General features: G+C 41.3%; 1 protein-coding gene across 2 annotated transcripts in view; it reads right to left on the bottom strand.

The window, feature by feature from the left end:
- The window catches only part of COMMD8 (COMM domain containing 8), a 46,674-nt gene extending 32,397 nt beyond the window's left edge, over nucleotides 1-14,277 (bottom strand). For both annotated transcript variants that reach the window (XM_033946112.1, XM_033946121.1), the window contains exon 1: nucleotides 14,144-14,277. In XM_033946112.1, coding sequence (XP_033802003.1) covers nucleotides 14,144-14,188 — 45 coding nt within the window. In that variant the 5' untranslated portion in view covers nucleotides 14,189-14,277. The remainder of the gene's footprint in view (nucleotides 1-14,143) is intronic.
- Between the last annotated feature and the right edge of the window lie 3,963 nt (nucleotides 14,278-18,240).

Below are 18,240 nucleotides of genomic sequence, written 5' to 3'. Positions count from 1 at the left end.
TTCATAATATCTTTGATGCTACAGCTTAACTTTCTTGATTTGGCAGTATTAGACCCAAGCCAGTTTTCAGATGATCATCAAATGAAATTTCAAACTGAATTACTGGGCAACAGATTATGACAGAATAAAATGAAAGGGTTTCAAAAGGTCATTAATAGCATTAACTGGACCTAACCACATCAATAGCTTGCACATGAAGACCGTTATACTGAAACTCTCATGCAAATAGAACATTTTATTGGCAAATTCATATCTACAAAGTAATATACCCAGTTCTGATATAACGATAATAAGCTGGCTCTATGCACTGATCTTAGAAGAAGAAATTGAGGAATTGCAATGTCATCCTGCTTTGAGGGGCACAGATCTTAGAATAGTGTTTTCACGAGGCAAGAATTTGAAGGAACTTTTGAGTCAAGCCATGTTCCCTTCAGTCTCGGAACCTATGTTGACAGGGGGGCATAGAAGATGTGGAATGTGTAAGACATGTGACATCACTTTAGAATGTGACTCTTTCTTTAACCCTTATGATAATAAGGTGTATAAGTTAAGTCATTCTACCACCTGCAAGTCTTCCAATGTTGTTTATGTGCTAATATGCAGTTGTAAAAAATCGTACATAGGGAAGACTACTCGATCTTTGAGTGTCAGGGTCACTGAACATACCGTATATACTCGAATATAAATCGGGATTTTTGGGCCCAAAAATGGGCCCAAAAATGGGGGTCCTGGGTTATATTCGAGCCAATACACACCCCTTCCAAAATTTTTGCAGGACCCCGCCATTCATCCTGCCGCCCTCCCTGTCCTAGACTCAGGCTCATACTTTTACTGATGATCGTCGGTGGAGGTGCAGCGGGCAGGCGCAAACTTTCCAAGTTCCTGCCCCTCTGTTAACAGGTTTCTGTGAGTGTCTTCGGCTGCACTGAGAAGCACGAGCAGGTGCGCAATTTTGCGCTTCTGCTCAGTGTGAGAATTCACAGGAGCCATTAAGGAAGCCGCTCAGCACTGATCAGCAGCGCAAAATCGTGCGCCTGTTCGTGCTTCTCAGCGCGGCTGAAGACACTCACAGAAGCCTGTTAAAAGTGGGGCAGGAACTTGGAAAGTTCACTTCTGCCCGCTGCACCTCCACCGACGATCATCAGTAGAGGTATGAGCCCGAGTCTAGGACAGGGAGGGCGGCAGGGTGCAGAGCCTGGGAGTTAGGGAGGGTATAGAGTCTGACAGGGGAGGGAGGGAAGGAAGGGGGCTGTCTGCAATGCCTGACAGGAAGGGTGCTGCGTACAGAGTCTGACAGGGGAGGGAGGGAAGGAAGGAAAGGGGCTGGGTGCAATTCCTGACAGCGGAGGGTTGGAAGGAAGGAAGGGGGATGGGTGCAATGCCTGACAGGGAAGGGAGGGAAGGGTGCTGGGTGCAGTGCCTGGCAGAAAGGGAGCTGGGTACAGAGCCTGACAGGGCAGGGCACTTGAATATAAAGCCGCCCAACTTATATTCGAGTCAACCATTTTTCTTCCTTTTGGGGGGAAAATGGGGTCTCAACTTATATTCAGATTGACTTATATCCAAGTATATAGGATAGGTCAGCAGTTCTGACCAAGAAGTTTGGTGCCCCCATTGTTCAACATTGTCAAGAGACTGGACATAGCTTTGAATGTTTTAGGGTATCTGCTATCGACTCTGTTAGAGTGGGGAGTAGAGGAGGTGATTTGGACAGATATTTGACCCAGTGTGAACAACGCTGGATCTATCGTTTACATTCTTTTAACACCTGTAGGTTTGAATTGGGCAGGTGAATGGAAGATATTCTTTTGACTCTGTTATAAATTGTTTTTGTTTGTTTTTCATTTATTTTTTGGAATAATCTAAATGATTTGTTTGTGGGAGCATATGGTCAATAGGTGGGTTATAATTAGTGGATGACATTGAGGGAATGATTGGATTTGTAAGAGAGTGGTGTTTGTTGATTGGTTGCTGATATGGGAGCATTGTGATATGTTGAGCTTTTAGCATGGGCGGTTCTCTAATTTTGCCGCGGCGTCTATGCACGCCAGCGCCATTAAAGGAAAAATTTTCAATGGAATTTTGGAGCAGTAATCCCAAAGAGGATGACGATTTAGAGCAATGCAATAACATAAGCGGAACAGAGCGTCCTGCCAGTGAGTTCATTGTATTGATCTTTGTTTGTTGGATTGGGCGATTTGAATGGTGGATAGCACAAGTTTTTTCTGTGGGAGTACTGTTAGAACTTATGATAAGTTTATATCCGGTCCTCCAGTGTTGCAGGCTTTGCAATGAATAATGAATCAGTTTAGAGTGTGTTTATTGTGCTGCATGTGGGTAGGAGGTTTGGATAGGCATGAAGGTGGTTGGCCGATTACCTTCTTGTTTTCAGGTGATTGTATGTTAAATGTGGTTGGAACACAGTTATACACAATTGTTTCACATGATCTCCTGAGGAAGCCAAGGGCGAAACGGGCCCCGTTGGGAACGTGATTGAGCTGAAGCCTCATTGCTATTTGAAACTAAGTTCCACATTTACAGTATTTATGAAATATTTATGATATTTATTATTATTATTTTTTTTTTTTTAGTTCAAATATGAAAAAAGTTTACATTGGGTTGGAGGTGGAGATCGACTAGCTTTTGCTGCTCTATAATGAGTTGGGTTAAGAATATCTGAGGTCTCACCACTGTTAAACTGATAAATGTGCGTTAAGAAATGATGAGAAGGTTCAACTTTACCTCCTTCTTTTGTAATAATGAATAAGAGGTTGTGATTTTTGATTATTAATAATTGATTATTAATTAATTCTACCCCATATTTCTTATTTTTTTCTGTGGGTTTTTTTAATCTTTGTTTTGGTTCTATGCATTGTTTTACAACATAGTTCTTAAAAATATAAAATAAAGAATCACATTATGATCTATATCTATATTCCATGCTAGTGCTCTAAAATAAAATATATGCTATATGAAAAAAAAATCACTAAACACCACATAATTGCAAAAAGTTATGACACCTCCATTCTCAGCCTCCCACATATTGACTTATACAGAGAGAACACAATAAGACCATACAATCTGCCCATCCAAATCAACTCCTTCTCTCCACAATGCCTTCCTCTCCCTCAGAGATCCTTTGTGCTTGTCCCCCCTCTGAAATTCAGATAGTCCTCATTACCACCACCTCCACTGAAAGCAGTTTCATGCATCCACTGACCTTTTTTAAAAAAATAACATTTCTTAGATTACTCCCAAGTCCTATGCTCTTTCACCTTTAAGAACCTTCATTTATTTATTTTTCAATTTTCTATACCATTCTCCCAAGGAAGCTCAGAACGGTTTACATGAATTTATTCAGGTACTCAAGCATTTTTCCCTGTCTATCCCAGCAGGCTTACAATCTGGCTGATGTACCTGGGACAGTGGAGGAATTAAGTGACTTGCCCAGGGTCACAAGGAGCAGTGTGGGTTCAAACCCACACCTCAGGGTACCAAGGCAGTAGCTTTAACCAATTTTCCACTGACTGATCATGAACCACAGATGTTTTGAAACGTTGTTACAGTCCTGTGTAGATAGTCTTATGTCTGTGAGTGTCTTCTTTGCAAATGAAATTTTTACCACACTTGGCACATGAAAAGGGTTTCATTCCAGAGCACATTCTCTGGTGTATTATCATTGTTACCTTTTTTACTAAAGCTTTTACCACACTCAGTGCATTTGTACAGCTTTACTCCTGTATGGGGTCTCTGGTGTATGGTGAGTGTTCCTTTCCAAATGAAGCTTTTACCACATTCAGTACATGAAAATGGTTTCACACCTGTGCGTCTGATGTGGTACTTTGTGAGGTCTGTCCTCCTTCTAACCAAGGTCTCCTTTTCATTGAAAGAGGCCCCATCTCCTGTGTATTTATACCTAGGAGGTATCTAAATGTTTGGCAAGAAAAGATAAAAAGTTCACATATATATTTAAATATTTTTTTATATGCTTGATGAAGACAGCCCTATAGACCATTCCCAGTTGGTGCATAATTTTTTTTAATATATATTTCTCCAAAACTTCATGCAGTACTCCAAATGAGATCTCACCAAATTGCCTTCTTTTTACTGCTTGTCATTTCTCTACCCTATACACCCTAGCATCTTTCTGGCTTTTTCCATCACTTTATCTAACCATATGATTAATTTAAACTAGGGCTGAACAATTAACGAGTTAATGATGCAATTAACGTGTTAATGATGTTAAAAAAAAAAGTTTACAGGATTAACCTTCCTTCACAGTAGCGGCATTCTTTATCAACTGATATTACTTCCGGTGTGCTCCACTGGAAGTGAAGTCAGGCAGAAGACAACATTAGAGGAACGTTGGCTTAGAGCTGCCTCTCTGCTGTTGCTACCCCCAATCCCAGAGTTACCCATACAGCCACTGCCCTCCCTGGAGAGCTGCCTTGCCACCACTGCCCTCCCAGAAGAGCGACTTTGCTGCTGCCCGCCACTTGCCTGCAGCTGCGGCCACCGCTACCTGCCACCTGATGCTGCCACCACAGCCCACTATATCCACCTTTCCTCTGACATTTCATAATCTGCCAACAGTGCTAGCAATAAAAGTAGAGTACTGCCAGCAGGCTAACTGCCTTCAGTCTCTGCTACAACGGAACAAGAAGTTACATCAGCTGTTCTGGTGTAGCAGGGACTGAAGAGACAGCAAGAGACTGGAGCTGGCATTGCTCTACTTTAAATCATTAGCACTGCAGGCAGAGAAAGAAAGACAGAGACCTGACCAGGGGAGGGAGAGAAGAGGAGTACAGGAAGATTTGATGGGAGAAAGAGGTAAAGACGGGGGAGTAGGGTGATGTTTGAGAGGGCCAGATTATGGAAATAGGGATGTAAAAAACAAGAGAGATGGTGACAGAGGGGAGAAGGAGAGAAATGGTGAGCACAGAATAGAAGGGAGAGGGAGAAAGGAGAGAAGGGAAGAAAGGATACCCAAGTAAAGGAAAGGAAAAGGAAGGAGATGATTGTGTCCATGAAAGGCAGGGAAGAGAAGAGACAAAATTAGATTTGAAAAGGAGGAAGAAAAATGAAAGAAAAGTTGATCGTGAAAGATTGATAAAGGGCAGGAAGTAAAGAGGACAAAAAAAAAAAAAAAATAAGAATGAACAGACCAAGCACAGAGAAGCAGAACCAGAGTTGTGGAACTCCATCAAAAAAATTACAAAAAAGACTATGAGACACTCAAAGTTATAGGGAAATAATTTTAAAACCAATAGGAGAAACACTTCTTCACTTGAATAATAATCAATAGAGGATATGATAACCGCAGATATGATAACAGCGGTTAATGTACATGGGTTTAAAAATGGTTTGAACAAGTTCATGGAGGAAAAGTCTATAGCCTGTTATTGAGATAGATATGGGGAAGCCAGTGATAGGCTTGGGATCGGTGCTACTATTTGGCTTTTTGCCAGCTGCTTGTGACTTGGATTAAAAAAAGGATACTGGACAAGATGGACCATTGGTCTCACCCAGTATGGCTACTCTTATGTTCTTATGATTAGAAAGATAAAATCACCAGACAATAAAGATAAGATAAATTATTTAATTTTTAGTTTAGTAAGGGGGGTAATGGGATTTGATATACTGCCTTTCTATGGGACAATTAAATTGAAATGTGTCAGTTTTGAGAATTTACATCTGCTATGTATATATTGCACTATACAGGAGGAATTGTGAGGGGGCGCTTTATGTGATTCATCATGCAATTAAAAATTTTAATTATGATTAATCATGCGATTAAACATTTTAATCAATGTATAGCCCTAATTTAAACTCGCCAGATACAATCACCCCAAGTCCCAATCTTATGTGTATTGAACTTTACTCCTGTAATACCAATGCTATATTTCAAGGCTGAAGTTTCTATAAAATGGAACTATTGCAGTACGACAATAAGAGATTAAAGAAAATGGTCTGTGGTTGGGTACTCAGCTGATATTTGTTAAACTTAGGGGGTACTTAGCTTAAAGTAGTTGAGAAAGACTGCTGTAGGCAATCAGCCGGCGCCTGTTGGCACCCCCTATTGGCGTCTCAGGGCCCGTTTGGAAGGCCTCTGCACATACGCGGACGTCGATGTGATGATGTCATGCATGCGTGTGATGTCATCAGGGTGACGACCGGGTGCCTCGAGCCATGTCCACTATCTTTAGTGTACCCCGGCTAAAGAAAGTTTGAGACACTGGCTTAGTTAGAAGACCATGCTGTGTTTCAAGTATTAGAAAGATATTTGGATCTAATCTCTAGTATACATTTTCTTTAGAAGTCTATCTCTAATAAGGGTTTTTTCCTTTTCTATGCAATATATTTTTAAGCCTGTAATGGTCATAATGAAGGAGCATTTCCGTTTAGAGCATGTTTTATACTTCTTTAATAAACAATGGGTAGAGCGGTAAAGGCTAATTAGCTTGCATTACAATCCAGTACTAAGGACATGCTGCCCATGAAATATATTTTCATATATTTTTCTAAGGGTAAAATTATTGTCACTATTCAATAATGCATACTTCTGTCTTTTTAGAATAAGGATCTTTTGCTTGCCTATAAAAAAGGCACTGTTTAAAGATAGGATACCCTCTCTTAAAGAACCATGCTTTGCATTCCTTTGGTAAACTCAGTTTTATTGGGACAGAAAAATTCAATAGTGGTGTCAGAAAGTGTTATTTAATTCATTTTTTTTATATGTTTTATTTAATATTTGTTACATACATAGATGACAAAATACAGGAATATCTACATTAACAAAAAAAGAAAACACAAATTAGACTTTTTTCCAATGATAAAGTCCACATTATTGGTGCCGCTCGATACCTTAACAAAAGTAATTATACATGACAAACCATATTCTCCATTAGGAATAGGCTTATTGGCCAATTATATCAATTGTCACTAATTATCCTCAATCAAAGAAATATTTATGAAACTTTAAATAAGGGTTTAGATATATCGCAATTTCTAGAATCATCAAAATATATAATATCTAAACGTGTTACCTTGGTGGTTGTATTTAAGTCAGAAATGGAAAAGCAGGCTAGTCTAAAATTGTATTTTGAGAAAAAAAAACAGGCTTTGTTTTGTGGTCAAAGAGTGAATGTGTTTCCTGATGTTCCAGGCAGCCTCAACTTAGGAGAAAGTTGTTCCTACAGCTTAAGCCTAGGGTCTTGGCAGTAGGAGCAACTTTCTTCCTCAAATTTCCATGTAAATGTTTGATATCCTATGGAAGTGATAAATATATATTTCTGGATCCTAGTTAGTTAGATTTCCTTAAAGATAAACCCTTATTAATTCATTCTTTAAGAGCACATATCATATGATTTTATATATTCAAAGCACAACAGAGAAGTTGTGAAGATGAGATGTCAATAATTCAGCCACAGGTGTAAAGTTCAAAGTTCACTTTATTAGTAGAAGCACTGTGAAGACTCTTTCGGCATTTATGCCTTTGTCAAGAGTCTTCTCAAAGGCTGATTTCTCTATCACATAAATAGATCATTAAGTGCAGGTCAATGTTTGGAGCAAGCAGAGAAAAAAAATTGGAATCCAAAGCAAACCTAATGGTCATGAGTAAGAAGGAGCAAGTCATAGGATGGGAACAGTGTCGAGCCTTTGAGTTTTTGCAGCGCTTCTACTAATAAAGACATCTCATCCTCACGACTTCTCTATTGTGCTGTGCTTCTCTCGTCATCAAGGCCTTTCTGGGCTCTCTCTTCAGTGTCTTTATATATTCAAATACATACTTTATAAGTTGTAAGAGTTTATCCGCTATAATAAAACCCTTACCGCGCATGCGCACTTCAAACTCCATGTGTCCAGGATCCGTGATCTGTGCCCCCGCAAGCGCAGTAGGAACCTGTGGTGGTCTCTTTCTCATGTGCGGCAATGGCTTCCCCTCTCCCACACCCCAGCCTCAATGAATGGCAAATCTCCAGGCCTATAGGGGTCAAGGCACCGCTGCCAGGTGCACAGATAGCGTGTGGGAACATGACCTCGGCTGTTCGGCATTGTGAAGGAGCCAGAGGTAAAAAGAAGAGAGCTTGCCTGAGAGAGACAGGAGGGAGGTAAAAGTAAGGGAGAAGGGCTACTGCTGAGGGAGGAAGGGAAGGAAGGAAGGAAGTCTACCCATCTATTCTAGCACCTGTTAATGTAACGGGCTAAAAAACTAGTCTTAACAGAAATGTATCTAACTTTTTCTATACTTTCTATACTAATACTTTCTTTAAAAAGTATTATTTTTCAAAGCGCAGGAATTCTCTTTGTCTGAAATAGTCTCGCCTTCTAAACAAATGTGCTGACAAAGTATTGGAGCTTGGAGAGATGACGTATCAGTTATTTCAATAGTATATAAGTGTCCAACCTTGGCACTTTTGAGAATCCTCTTCCACAAGCAGGAGCGATTAAGTCCAGTGTGTGAAAGAATCTCCCTCAAATAGGGCAATTATGAGGTTTTGTTTTATGGAAATGCATATAATTGGAATTTTAATTTCAATTTGAATATAAATAAATAATTTGTTATAGGAAAATGCATACCTTTTTGTGAGCTGTTGGCTGAGGAAGTAGCCAGTTTCCCATGTTCAATAATAAAATAGCCAGACAACAAAAAGGTAGAAAAAAATAATTGTATTTTCTATTTTGTGATTACAATACTTCAGATCTGAAAATGTGTATCCTGCCAGAGCTGGTGTTAGACAGTGAGCAAGAGCTAGGACTTAACAGTGTGTTTTGTTTAAACATGACAGCATCGTTGTGGGGTTGGAGAGAGCAAAGGAGGGTGGGGTGGGTAAAAAGACTGAAAAATAAACCCGTCAGCTAATTTTAAAGCTGTATCATAGAAAGTGACTAAAACTGAATCGAAACATTGAATCAATGGGCAAAATCAAAGTCAAATATTTTTTTCCTGAATCAGAGAGCTCTAGAGCACATGCATGAGAAGAGGCAAGTCAACCAGTATTTCTGCATGCATGCGCATTAATGTGACCATTCAAGCACACATGAACCAGCAGGGCTTCATGGATCCTTTTCTCTACTCACACTAGTAGCGGGGGTCACTGAACATGATGGCTGCAAAAATGGACTGCAGGGGCTGCATATGACCCTGGGGACCGCATGCTTGAGATTACTGATCTAGGGCATGCCCTGCTGAATGGGTGGAAAACAGGACAAGCTGTACTAGATCAAGGTCAGAAAGAAATATTTGAAAAAGAATATCCTTAGGGAGCTGTAATATAAGAACTAAAGTCTACCAGTATGGTTAAATTAAAGTAGTACAGCACAGCATCTAAAGCAGCTGTAATAAACAGCTTGAGTCTAAGAACAGGGGAACATAAAGCAAGAGAAAATGATAATTGTGAGATGTAGAGGCAAAGTAATAGTTTCCTGATAAGAGTAGGTTATGATAGGGAATTTCAGAAAGCACCATCTCTTCAGAAAGAACTGTGGGAAGAAAAGGCTATATAATTAGCAGGTAAACACTGGAACAAGATCAATTCCTCTCCCTCTTTCAACCAGGTTTCAGTACAGAAAAGACTTGGGCCCTTTTACTAAGGAGCGCTAACCGATTAGCACACGTTAATCGATTTAGTGTGTGCTAAACACTAATGCGTGCATGTTAGTCTATGGACATGCTAGCGATTAGCGTGTCCTAATCAGTTAGCGCATCTTAGTAAAAGAGGGGATAAGGCTTGGAAACAACAATATAATGAATGAATGCTGTTATATCCTATACTGTACAGTTTACAAGAAATAGATGAATCAAGTCAGTCAAAGCAGAACATGAAGAGGCACAAGTGAAAGTGGAGAGACAGGGAATCAGTATGCAATGTGCAAGAGGAGAGAAAGATGTAAAGGGTGGAGGCTACTGGCCCCACTGAACCAGTATCTTCAGCATTAAATAGCATAAGTGGCTATGCTGTCTGCACTGCAGGTAACACGGTGCTGATCCAAGCAGATATAAGGTCTGTTCAAAGTGTTTCAGGACAGTTTGAATTACACGCCAACGGGAAGTTCTTTTGAGATGCACTAGGCAGCCTTGAGTAGCATGAAATGTCACAAGTAACCTCCTTTTTTCCGTTTGTTGTTATCTGTTTTCATCTCAAAGCTACAGCACACTTTGTGAAAGTGTGTTTTCGTGAACGGCTATTTTTCATTATGTGCAACCTCAATGGACAGCATTAAAGCATGAAGTTCTGTTTTAAATTGGGTAAGACTGCCACAGAAACTTATCAAATGTTGAAAGTCTGACAAGATTTGTGCCCAGGTGTCTGCATAGTCTGAGAGCCATCCCCCTATCTTCAAGGGAACTGCTCTAGGCATGGCATCATTTTCTTGGAGGTTGTAGCGGAACAAGAACTGGAGGTGTGGCTCCACCTAGGACCTAAGAATCTTTGTCTGGCTCTCTGGAAAGATCTCAGAGAGGAGGCACCTCCTAAGAACTGCCGAAAGCGCCTGGAGCAATGAAAATTAGACCACTTGGAGCATCTGGAAGTTCACGGTCTGCTGTCAGGTAGAGATTTCGGACGACGCAGCCTCATTGATCATGAGATCATCCAGTCCCTTTCCGAACAACATCTGTCCCTAAGAGTTGTCTTAGAGGTAGAATCTCCCATCTATTGCCTGATCCACAGCATTCTGCAGTTTGAGATTGAATAGCCAATATTTTGCTCATGACTCCGATGTCGTAGACAGCATAGGCTACCTAATAGACTCTAGCTAATAGGAGCTAGGATAAAGGCTCACCCTCCGCCAACTCAAGAACCTGTAACCTAGTCACGCTGCCAGCGGCCTGAAGTGTGCAAGAGTAGTTGCCTTATCGGATCCCATGGAGGAGAGGAACGTGGGTGGGGGGGGGGGATCCTGGCATGCATCCTGTACAAACCTGGCATGAATAAGGCAAAACAAAGTGATTTGAAGCTTCTGGAGAACTTTAAAACATAAACTGGGAAATCCAAGATGGCCACTGCAGCAGCATTTTGCCACTAAAAAATGGCACCAAAATGCTTTAACTAAAATAAACCAGCGATTTTAGGAATTTTGGAGGTGGGGAAATCTAAGGAAGGGGCAGAAACCTAAAAAAATGGGGGGGGGGGGGAATGGTTTAACCCCCCTGATTTTCTTCATAGGCTGTAACAGCCTTACTCACTGTGACCTGTGCTGAAAATGTGCTGCAACCTGCCTTAGCTCCAAAGGTAGTTGGATCAGGGAGACGAAATCACTGCCTCAAATGGACCACCCCTGCAGCGCTGAATCTTCAGACTTCCAGGCTGACAGGTGTCTGACTGAACCTCAAACCCCTGTGAACATGAAAAAGGGGAGACGAAATGCAGTAGCATCCTGTGGGACCCCACTGAGCCCCCAAAAGATGCCTGACAGCCTGTGCTCAGGCCCTTGCGACGCATTAGGCGAGCAAAGCTCAGAGAACAGACCCTGAGCTCCAAAAGGTTTCTGCAGGTTGGTCAACTGGAACCCCAGAGGAACCAGCCTATCAGCTGCAGACCTTAGTCTGCTTCTCCTCTACGCAGGCAGAGCTGCGACTAGGGGAGCTCTGAGCACCAAAATCCATCAGAATACCAAGAAAAATACTGTAAAAATAAAGAAAAACAGAGCACATAGTTTATAGTTTATTCAATTTTTGATTAAACGCTTTTTCGTTTCTTCAAAGCGTTGTACAGAATAAAAATAACTTTACAGAAAAAAGTAAATAAAACATTTAATACAAACTTTTAAGATCGACATGACTGACGTATTAGGTAATTATAGACAGGCATGCAATAGACACGATTGGTAAAGGGGGTAAGAAATACAATTGATAAAATAAAAATAAGAAACATTTAAGGTAAACACAAAAGGAATTAGGGGGAAGGGTATAAATTAAAAACAAGTATTAATTATTTGATCTCTGAAATGTGCCTCTTTTTTTTTTTTTTTTTTTTTCAGTTAAAAGCTTCGTTAAAAAGGAAACATTCCGGCTCATACGCAGAAGGAAAAACTGAAGGGGGCAGCAGAGCATCTAGTAAAGGAGGAAGGATTAAAAAGCTGGAGTGGATTCCTTATGCATGGCTCGCAAGCATGGGGATATTACCCATCCGTCCAGAATGACACACCTATTGCACTAGAAATATATATTTTTTTTCTTTATTGAAACTTTAATATAACAAACAAGCAAAATAAACTTGCAAGAGGATTGGAAATTAAAACCCTAAGTCACAATGCATTGTTAATCCAATAAAAAAAAAAGACTTCACCTTATCTTTATTATGTTCTTGTTTTGTTTTATTGCTTTATATTACCTTTAAAAGTGGACTAACACAGCTACTATACTACCACTCTAGCGTCTCCTCACTGGCTACCTGTAGCTAAACTTTGTGTCTTCAAGGGCCTGATTCTAGCATTCAAATCCTTGCACGACATGGCACTGGGCTAGGTGATAGCTAAGCTTCCTCTGTACGTACCAAACCAATCTCTCCGCTGCCAGGCTAAAATATGCCTCAAAACTCCCCTTGGTCGTGCCCTGCAACTGCAAACTGCCAAATGACATTCCTACTCCCACTACAGATCGAGTCACTGGAATCGACTGCCCCTGCAGATCAGATTCCTTGAAGGACTCCTCAACTTTAGGAAGGCAATAAAAACATACCTCTTCACCTAACCCCTGCCCTTGACTGATGAACTACAAAGAAATGTACATTGGTACCAGAACCTGTTATGTGTCACCTAAGGAAAGCAAATCCAACCTATAAACTGTCTGTTTGTCAGTTAGGATAAAACTTGTACTTGAAAACTTGCACTTGTAGAATAACCAGGGTAAATTATAACCAGTAAACTGTATATTAGTATTAGATCCTAAATATGTGTCTAGCTAGAAAAATTTGTATCAGAAACATGTACTGAAATTATGGCTAATCTAGTGTAAATTGTAACCTGTTAACTAGTATATACTATGTATGTTACACCTTTAAACTGTTATGGGCTCTTTGGGGATAACAGGATAGAAATTGAAATAAATAAATAAATACCATACCATTTTACACATTATGTGTGATACTCAGCCCATTGGGGTTAACATTTTTTACAGGGCTAATAATCACTTTAGTCAGAATTAGGCCAGATATTCAGTGCTAGCATTCATCAGGGTAGCAGCACTGAGTGGCAGATATTCGGTACCATACTCAGCTAACCAGGCGTTAGGACTTAATCATATGATATAGTCTTAATGCCCATGCACTAACACTAGATAAGTGCTAGTCTTGCTTCTCCAAGTCCTCCCCCAGCACCAATCAGATAACATTGTTGTTACCAGACGTCCAGGAAAACCCATACATGTCCTCTTTTTAGAGGACTGTCCGGGTTCCCAGAGGGATTTCCAAAACCCAGCAGTTTTGCCAGGTTTTGGAAGTCCCCAACCTCAGGACCACATCTGGAGGGCATCTGCACATGCATGGACATCGATGCAATGACATCATATGCATGCGCACATACGAGTGATGTCATCACGTCGACATCCACAAATGCGCAGACATAGTCCCGAGCTCAAGGAGGTTCATGTGAGGGTGGAATGGGGCAGAGCTGAAGGCGGAACAGGACAGGATCAGGTGTCCTCTTTTTCTCATAGAGGAAATCTGGCAACAACCCTAGTGCTAATACTCAGTGGTACTATCCAATTAAGTGCCACTGAATTTTGGCCCAACAGCATAATTTAACCCATTTAACCATATTGAATAGCGGGCCCACAGAATGTTGAACTACCTAGGAAAGAGGAATGGAGATAAGTAGTGGTGTCTTTTGGAGGTGACTCTTAAACCATTACTCATCCTATGCATCCTAGCTCAACACTGACATTGCACTACAAAAAGGATTATCAAAAGAGAAGTGAAACCCTTCCAGAGCTCAAACACGGACTTAGTTAAAATAATAAAAAAGCCTATAATATTAAAATACAATTATGTGGTAAAACTGAAAAAAAGAGGCCCAGACATAAAAACCAACAGGAAAGACTATACTGCACAAAAAAAAACAATCGACACTGCTAAACCTCCTTTCTAGATTCGGCAGCAGAAAGAAAAACGCCTCCCTCAACTGTTATCTGCTTCTCCCTTACCTGGACACACTGCTCCGCCGACAACCTCTCTAGCAACTGCACCATCCTCGCACCACTTAGCACTTCCGCCAACCAAAGCCGTCTTCCGCCAGCCACGCAACGTCAATCACGTGACCATAAGTGACGGGTGCTCCGCCCTCTTGCGTTACGCGACGTGATGTTTATATTAAGGAAATTAATGTTAGTAGAGTGATAAATTCTTTTAGCGACGTTTTTATTGGTGTTTAATGGCGTGTGCACGTGGATGACTTTTATCACTTTTTTTGTATAGAGGATGGAGGGAGATCTCGGAACCGCGCTAAAAGTCGAAAGTTTGATGGTTTCCAAACCAAACCTGTCCTGGAAACCATAGCCAGTCGCATTTTCAGGACACTCGCGATGAATACTTACATGCAAATTAACTGGTGATATTTGTTATGGATATTCTGAAAACTTGAGTGGCTGCGGTACCCCCAGGACAAGTTTGGAAATCACTGCATTAACTGAAAAGGAGGGTCAAGGTTTATAGAGCAGTGAGGCTTCGTCGACTCAAAATATCGTTGAATGTGGTTTCCTGGTGGTGATCTGGAAATACAAACACAAAAGCAGAAAACCACCTTAGTATCAACCATAAATAGAAAGTTATTTTTAATTTAGATTTGATACATCCACATGGTTTTGAACATGACTATAGTCCTCTTTTGTAATTTCATCTTTGGGCTCCTTTTAAATTTATTCCCCTGAGGCAAATGCACCATTCAACTCCTATGGGCTTTGGTGTATTTAGGGCCCCTTTTACAAAGCTGTGGCAGTCCTTAGTTTGGAAGTTTCTGTTTCCATTAGCTTTTCTATATTTAATTATTTCTTTTCTCCTTCTTTCCTATCCCCTTTCAATTCCTTTTATGTATATTTTTCACATTTTATTTTTTATTCAATTTTATTTTTTCCTTATATGTGTTTTTATTTTTCTCTCCTACCTCGTTTTCTTGTTTTCTGCCTCTAGACTATCTGCACTTTTTCCATGGGTATTGACTCCAAGGTGTGTCTAGGGACCTTTTTTTCATTTATATTTACATAGCATCATTTTTTATAATACACAGCAGGGGTAGGGCTTTGTCCGGGTTTTGAAAAGCTTCCAACAAATCGCTGTTGGGCAGGAGGGTATCCGCAGGCAGTGTTTGGGGGGGGGGGGGGGAGGCTGGGTGGGTCTAAGGGTCTGGATTTTCCTTAATCTTAAACAGGGCCAGCCTTATAATGAGGCCAACTGAGGCACTCTTGAAGGAACGGCATTTTACCACTGCCCAGACTGCCTGTTTGACAGCATTTATTTCTCTCTTTCTGCAGAACACTAGGTGTTCAATCCCTTCCCGCAATCTGGGAGTTGCAGAAATCCAAACACTTTTTTGAGCATATGCTCCTCCCACAACAGAGAGAGAATTAGAGCCCCCTGAAGTTTTCTATTTCTGCAAGCAATCCATGCAGAAGTCTTTTGGATTTCCTCTGCATATTTTTCTTATTTTTTTTGCTTAAAGTCCGTCTTTTCAGTGGCTTGAGTGTCTTGAGACCCCTTAGCAGTGGCTCTCTTTCGGAGGAAAGGACACAGTCCCGCTGAGCCGAACTACTGCTTCACTATGAACCTTTGGTGGGTCTGTGGAGCCAGCCTGCTGTGTGCCACCCTTCCTGGACTTGGGATCCATTCCTCTGGAAGCTCACTTGCCCCAGACCATGTCAGGGGTTTAAGCACAGGCTGTATTCGCCCTAACCAAAAAAAAAAAAAATCCTCCGGGTTTCAGGGCGCAGGCTGCATTTCCTGCCCCCGGTCGCGTGGAGAGGATCTGTGAGAGCAGAGATTACAGTTGGTGTCCGGCTGACTAGCAATCCAAAGATTTTCAAGTCTGGTCATTTTGGAGTTGTTCTGAGGCAGAAAATCCTTTCTTCCATTCAGCTGCAGTGGAAAAAAAGCTGACAGGCAAGGCACTTCAGTGACTGTGAGTAAACCTCCATTATTTCCTATGAGAACTTTGGGGGTGGACTCTGAAACTCTGTAAAACTATTTTTTCAGAGTTTCTGAGGATAGAACTCAGGTCTCCCGCCTCCCCAAACCCCAAATCGCTATTTTTTATTTTCAGATTTTGCTTATTTTCGGCGTTTTTGGCACGAATTTGCTGGTGGCAGCCACCTTGGATTTTAATTGATCTTTTATTCAAAGTTTTATTACTGCCTCAAAACCCCTTGATTTGATTGAAAATAATTTGGGATGGACTCCCCAGCATCTACTCTGTTGACCATGTGCATTGATTGTGCCAGATTATCGACTGTATACCGCGTGCTATAGCGCACTGGGGGAGGAGGTGGGAGCTTCAGGCTTTGCCTTCTTCAGGTCCTTCAGGGATGGGGAGCTGGCATGGGTCTGTACTTTCAGAAAAATATCTCGCCCAGCAACTGTTCTGGAGTTTGGCGCCAAACGCCTGCGTTCTGAGTCCGGGGACTCAAAGTGTGGTGCAAGACCCTCAACAGGGCCCTGCAGTGGACAAGGTGTGACTTTTCACCTGAATTTTTGGCTACTTTGGAAAGTGTATTCTTTGGACCCAATTCGTTGGACACAGCAGGTGGGCATGTTGGTTTCTTCTAAACCAGTTGCGCCAATGGCAGAAGTCCCTTTTCAGGAGCCCTCTCATCTGGCTATGGCAGAGTTTGATTGTATTATGCCATATGGATATTATGCTGCTTTTGTCTCCTAACATTGCTTTTATTTTGGATCCGACTGATACCATTGCTGGGACTAGTCAACATGGTCACCCTGAGAGTTCAGATTTGGATGAGAACCCCTCCATCATGGCTTTGTCCACCATTTTATTGCTGGGGTTCTGAAAGAGCAAAAATAAAATAAAATTGGAATCTCCTCTTTCCATGTTACAGTGTTCAGTCATGGACCGTTCTAATGTGCTGTTCTCTTTTTCCATCTCACACACAGCTTATTGGTATAGTTATGGAACAATGGGATATCCCAGAAAGCTCTTTCAGGCTCTCTAAAGCTATGTCTAAGCTTTATCTGCTGGCTCCTGATTTTCAGCAGTTTTTTGAGCAACCTAAGGTGGATTCCACCGTGGTACTGGTTAGCAGACACACGGCCTTCCTTAGTGATGGAGGAGTACTGCTTGTGGACTTTATATTGAAAAAAGCTTTTTGAAGTGGCTTCTTCTGGTATTAAGGTGGTGGCAGCAGACTCTTTTGCGATGTGTGCTTGCGCAGTGTGCGTTCTGTGGAAGTGGATGCCTGTCCACAGCTAGTGATGGACTGTGTGGATTATGTGGCGGATGCCCTTTATGATCTCATCCAAGTTATTAGTAAGGTCTCAGCTTATGTGATGTTCTTCGCTGGACTTTTTTGATCCATCATAAGAACATAATACCCTTACTGGATCAGTCCATCAAGCCCAGTTGCCTGTCCTCAAGGTGGCGAAAACCCAAAAAGTAGCAACATTCCATGCTACCGGTGGGCAAAAACCCAAAGAGTAGCAACATTCCATACTACCGATCCAGGGCAAGCAGTGGCTTCCCCCATGTCTTTCTCAATAACAGACTATGAACTTTTCCTCCAGGAAATTGTCCAAACCTTTCTTAAAACCAGCTACGCTATCTGCTCTTATCGCAACCTCTGGCAATGCGTTCCAGAGCTTATCTATTCTCTGAGTAAGAAAATATTTCCTCCTATTGGTTATAAAAGTATTTCCCTGTAACTTCATAGAGTGTCCCATAGTTTTTGTAATTTTTGATGGAGTGCAAAATCGATTCACTTGAACCCATTCTACTCCACTCAGGATTTTGTAGACTTCAATATCTCCCCTCAGCTATCTCTTTTCCAAGCTGAAGAGCCCTAACCTTTTTAGTCTTTCCTCATAGGAGAGGAGTTCCATCCCCTTTATCATCTTGGTCGCAGTTCTTTGAACCTTTTCTAATGCCGCTATATCTTTCTTGAGAAAAGGAGACCAGAATTGAACGCAGTACTCCAGGTGAGTTCACACCATGGAGTGATACAGAGGTCTGGAGACGCTGCCTCCAAGGCCACTTTAAACAGCCTTCCTTTCAAGGGTCAGCTTGTTTTTGGGAAAGGACTGG

This window comes from Geotrypetes seraphini, chromosome 1 (genome assembly GCF_902459505.1).
Source record: "Geotrypetes seraphini chromosome 1, aGeoSer1.1, whole genome shotgun sequence".
Classification (NCBI taxonomy): Eukaryota; Metazoa; Chordata; class Amphibia; order Gymnophiona; family Dermophiidae; genus Geotrypetes; species Geotrypetes seraphini.
This window is presented reverse-complemented; position numbering and strand designations above follow the sequence as displayed.